This window comes from Hydra vulgaris, chromosome 03, assembly GCF_038396675.1.
Source record: "Hydra vulgaris chromosome 03, alternate assembly HydraT2T_AEP".
In the NCBI taxonomy this organism is placed as follows: domain Eukaryota; kingdom Metazoa; phylum Cnidaria; class Hydrozoa; order Anthoathecata; family Hydridae; genus Hydra; species Hydra vulgaris.
Genome location: NC_088922.1, coordinates 65,346,026 through 65,351,575, shown reverse-complemented (window position 1 = coordinate 65,351,575; position 5,550 = coordinate 65,346,026). Strand labels below are relative to the sequence as shown.

Here is a 5,550-nt window from a genome sequence, read left to right as displayed (position 1 = left end):
TTAAACTTTTAACAAAATAAATAAATGATTGGTGATTTACAAGGCACATTAACATCGGCATATTTGCTTTGAGAAGGAAATCAAACAATTTCTAAGTTATAACTTCTTGTCTTTTTAATGTAAACCTTTTATTAATGAAGCTGTTTTCATCAACTTCTATTTCTTCCTTTTTTTACAAATCTAAATCGTAAAGAACATCTAGTTCTTGTCTTTTGATATTACAATTTGATGGTCCAAATATTTTATGAACAGATTTTAAATGCCCAATTATGTTGCTTGTGGAATCGCTGGACCATTTTATTTTTCATTTACAATTGTCCTCGGGATACTTTGTTTTACAATGTTGACATATTACAAATGTATTATTTTTTTGAGGCAAATTTACATGATCCCAAACAAATGCCTTACATGCTCTAAATTTTCTTTTTTCCCCAAAATGTGAAAGTTTATGTTAATTATACGTATTTGATTCATAAAACGTAATTAAATATTTTTAATATGCCGCGTTTCATTAGTGTTTTTCCGTTAAAAACTGTTTCGCAAGTTGCGGTGCGAAAGAGTTTCATTTCGAAAGAAATTTGGTTTTTTATCATTATTTCAAAAAATAAAACCTTAAAATGTTCATATGTTGCAATACTGAAAATAAAATTTTATTATAAACATTTTGGTAATAAAAATTTTATTTTTTACAATTATATCCGTTTGGCCAACAAATTTTTTTTATAGACTTCAAAACGTCTTTGAGCGAAAGAGCTCGTTCCGCAAGTGCGACTTCCGTAAGCACTACTTTCGTATATAGCAAAATAATTTTATTTCATAATTCAACTTGCAAAAGACGACATTTCGTAGGTGGCATTTGTGAAATAAACATCGACGGTTTTTTTTGTTTTGTAAAATTCGGTACGAAAAAAAAAATTCCTGATTCTCAATATCATTCCGAAAGAATTTTATTTTTCTGGAATTGTACGAAATATTCCGGTTAACAACTCTAGTCTAAACTATACATTTCAATCATTAACTCAAAACCTCATAAAAATGGCGATTGTGAAATGATCGCGACAATATTTTGTTTTATTTAAGTTAATTGATAATTTATTTGTACTAACCATTTTGTAAGTTTTCGTGTAAACTGAATTAAACAATATTTTTATATCATGATAAGGGTTAAACATATTTGTATCATCAGCAAACAAAATGTCGCTTTTAAATTTCAAGACTTGCTAAAATCATTAATATAAATTAAAAACAAAAGTGGTTCTAAAATTGATCCTTGGGGTATTCCACAGGTTATATTAATATTTTCAGTTTCTCTACAAATAAAAGTATTTAACTAAAAGTACAACTAAAAATGTATTGCTTTCTATTTGATAAATGCTGTTTAGGCGGTAGTGGTGTACAGTGATGGATCCAGAATTTTTTGAGATTGAGCTAACCTCCAAACATGGAGCAAACTCCAAATATTTGTATGTTTATACTAATGTCAAATAATGAGGCTTTGCAAAAATTGCGATGATTGGGGGCTGGGAACGAAAAAGCCCTTTGACTTCATCCCCTACCCCTAAACCCCCTCCCTAAACGTTTATAAATTAAATGATTATATAATTAAATAAAAACTCAAATATTTTAGTGAGACTTTTGCCTTACGTAAGACAAAAGTCTCACTAAAATATTTGAGTTTTTATTTAAAAACGTTCAAAAGACGTGTCCACTGGGTCTGTAATTACAGACCCAGTTTTGGACGTCTTTTAAACGTTCAAAAGACGTCTTTTGGTGCCATTATGATGAAGCCATTATGATTATGATGAAGTCGATTTCAAATTTTCCTTCTTCCTGTTCATTTCTCCGCTAGAGAGTAAAAAATTGCGGAAGCGTGTTTCTTTTTATAAAAAAGAAGACATACATTCTATAACAATACTTGACTTGACCAAATATCAAAGTTTTAGCCAAAAAAATATATACTTTTAAATTGGTGTTATTGCTAAGAATCTTTCAATACTTTTTAAATGAAGTTATTAAAAAATCGTAACTACAAAAAACAATTAAATTATTTTATCGGTGATTTTAAAAATGGATTTATTCAGCATAATGTAAAACAAAACATTAAAAAGATGCAAAAATATTAATGGTCATTAATCCCTTTTTTTTTTACTCCATATAAACACTGAACTAAAACCATATCAACATAAAATGTTTTTAAAGCGCATTTATAATACAGCAATTTTAGGATTGTCTAATAACCAAATACTAATGCCATACGGAATATATACAACATGTAAACTATACTGTTGATATAAACTTAAAACACTTTCTTACATTGATGTAAATTTTCTCAAAATTAAAATAAATCAAAGACTAAAAAACAAACGAAAGTACTTAAAATCAAAAACAGGCATTTCTGTTAAAAACGGTTTTTATTTTTTTCAATTTAAAATATAACATTGTTATATTGAGAATAGATAGAAACCATTATTTTGAGAAAAGAAACTCTTTGTTTAAATCAAATCAATTCAAAAGAAGCTCTTTGTTTAAATTAAATTAAATTAAATAATGTGTTTATAATCGACTAACTTATGAAGAAAACATGTATATGAAACATTTTAAACAATGCTCTTAAAATCTCTGTTGAAACAAAGTTATTTGAGCTTTTTACGTTTATATTTTAAATAAGTACTGAGCAACTTTTGAACTCTTTGCGCCATCTTAAAAAATCGGTAAATTTTCTTTAACTAAAACACTGCAGTTTTTTTTTTTTTGCATTATACTAACGTCTGTTGAATAATATACGTTCGCGTTATAGGATAATATCGATCTTATGAGTTATTAAAGTATAGTTATACTTATATTCTAATACAAATATTTTAATGCATTCTTAGACTACTTTAAATTTAAATGAAGTATAAAGATTTTATTTAATTTTGATTGTATCTTACATTGTTCGTTTTTTAAACTTTTTTAATGGATTTATTTTGTGTTATAGATCACAATAAAAAAAGAAGTATTATCAACAGCATTAATAATAATATTTTTATGACATCATGACCGACTATTTTTCAATATACAATAACAACGTTAAACCTAAGGTTTTATTAACACATGACGATCTATCTAAAACAGATTTAGTATATGGAAGTTATATATTAAACTCCATTTTGCCAACCGGGTTTTTGCAAACCCACAGAGAATGGACTCGCCTATGGACCCGCTCATGGACTCAGGACTTTGCAGAATCTAAGCGGTTACCAAAACTAGACTTGATGCTGTCAGGAAGTGCTGCAGAATACTTTAACGTACCACTGTACATGAAGTATGAAGATTTAAAAAATACTAAAGAATATGTTAAGAGGTATTCCTACATAAGTGATCAGGATGTTATGTTTCCCTATTCAAGTTTGCCTCTCATAGAGGAAAACCATTCCAAACCCAATACTCCATTTATAGGAACAATAAAACAATCAGAACATCCAGGCTATGTTTTGATTGTTCCAAATGATAACGCATTTTCACCCTCATTAACTGTTTGTTTAAAGAGCGGTGTAAAAGTATTAGATGGCTCAAAAATTATAGAATCTATTAAGTCAAAAATGCGCACACATGTGACACTAGAAGGACCGGCATTGGCATTAAGCGATGATTTCAGTCATCTGTGTGATTATGTGCTCTGCTTTAAATGCCAGAGTTGGCCTTCATGCGCAAAAGATTGGATTACGCGCACACGGCTTGGAAATTGGCCCACTTTTCAACTTATTCAACAAGTGATACAAGACGGCTGTCACGTTGTACGTATGGGGCACATCAATAGTAAAAATAGGGATTTTGAGTTCAGGTTGTCATTTTCCAAACCTGAAGTAACACTGGCTCACTCACTGTTAGATTGTCACCGACGTGTCTACCTTTACGTCAAGTTGCTGCACAACTTGCATCTTAAGGAACCAAAAGCCTTGGCAACGTACCACCTGAAAACGGCGTTGTACTGGATGGTAGAGCAGGAACCTAATACAGATATTTGGAAACCTTGTAATACGGCAGTTGCTTTCCTTCGATATTTAGACAAACTATTACTTTTTTTGAAAAAATATAATATACCAAATTATTTTGTACCAGAAAACAACATGATTGATCATATTAAGCCTGAAAGTGTGAGAGAAATAGTTAAAAAATTAGAAGCAATACGAAAAGAACCAATGCAGTTTATACTAGCATTTTTTGACAAATATACCCTTACTGTACCCGAAGAGCCTTATGCTTACTGTCCACCTCGTGAAGAACTACGTGTTTGGAAGAGCATGATTAACGGTCAAAGAAAAAATTACGACGATCAATCACAGACAAAAACTGCAATCCTAAATTTTCATCGCTGCAGTTTGCACCTAGCACTCAGTTGGCTAATTGAGTTTACAGTGTTTTGTCGTGCGCAGAATATTGAAAAGCCTACTAAGTACTGTCGCCAGATGTTTAGTTGTATAGGCGATACATTACGAACAGCATACGAGCACAAAATTTATCGGACTATTACTGATAGTGACTTGCCTGAGTTTAAAAGTTACATTTCTGGTGAAATTTCACAGGTTATAAATGACTTTGTTCACAAACCAGAATTAAATAAGATAAACATAACCGATATTTTTTATGATTTTCTCTCTTATCTACCTGAATATAAGTTAGTCAGCAACATTTTATGATTTTCTTAATTGTTACCAGATATAATAACATCATGGTGTCGCGCACTTTTAATTTTTGCTCTGCACTTAATATCTTTTATCATTTGACAGTTAAATGAACAATAGTTAATCAGAATACTTAACAGTAGTTAACAATAGCACTTAGAATAATAGTTAATCAGAATACTTAACAAGATATTGATCAAGTTTTTCATTTGTACGTGAGAATAAGAACTGTTCTAAAACATTAAGTGTTGTGTTGCACCTCCCCTTTCTATATGGTAAAATAAAAAATTTTCCGAAAATGTTCATTTATAATTTGCAGGCAAATTTTATCGAAAACTTACTAACTTATTTTACTTTGTATTGAATTGGTGTTGAATCATGACATAACTTCAAGTGTACTTTAAGGTTGCGATATATTTGTTTAAAATAAAAGAAAGTGCCATAAGCTGTATAAATCTTAAAAAGTTTTTACAGCTTACGTCTTAAAATTTTTTTATTTATTTTTAGCTCTTTATTTTAACTTAATCAAAGAAAGAAATTATCCGACCAGCATTAATTACAAATGTTATTTCGTCATTTTCAGGCGAACAATTTTTTTGTTTAGCGTTATATTTAAAGCTTTTAAAAAATGTAGTTTAATAATGTTTTTTAAAAATATTCTTTTAATTTGCTTACGATATTCTCCTAATCTTCTTATTTATTTCCACTTTTTGCCAATAATAAAAAAATTTCCTTCTAATATGCTCATGTAATTTTCTTTCTTTGGTAATGTACCAACTTGGTGATATACTTTTTATCACCACTTCCAATATTAATTTAACACATTCTCAATATATGCGGTAGTGTTGTAGTGGTCGAGCGCTCCCTTCTTAAGCGAGAGGTTTCC

At 29.6% G+C, this 5,550-nt stretch overlaps 1 protein-coding gene across 1 annotated transcript; it reads left to right on the top strand.

Annotated features, from left to right (window-relative positions):
• Window positions 1-2,575: 2,575 nt before the first annotated feature.
• LOC124808422 (cyclic GMP-AMP synthase-like receptor 2) lies at window positions 2,576-5,338 on the top strand. The gene is made up of 2 exons (XM_065794005.1): window positions 2,576-2,711; window positions 2,978-5,338. Exon 2 carries the CDS (start codon window positions 3,036-3,038, stop codon window positions 4,677-4,679), a length of 1,644 nt encoding a protein of 547 aa, XP_065650077.1. The 5' UTR covers window positions 2,576-2,711; window positions 2,978-3,035; the 3' UTR covers window positions 4,680-5,338.
• Window positions 5,339-5,550: the final 212 nt, after the last annotated feature.

Coding starts and splice junctions, on each gene's coding strand:
- LOC124808422 (XM_065794005.1), top strand. CDS start 3,036: ATGACCGACTATTTTTCAATATACAATAACAACGTTAAACCTAAGGTT.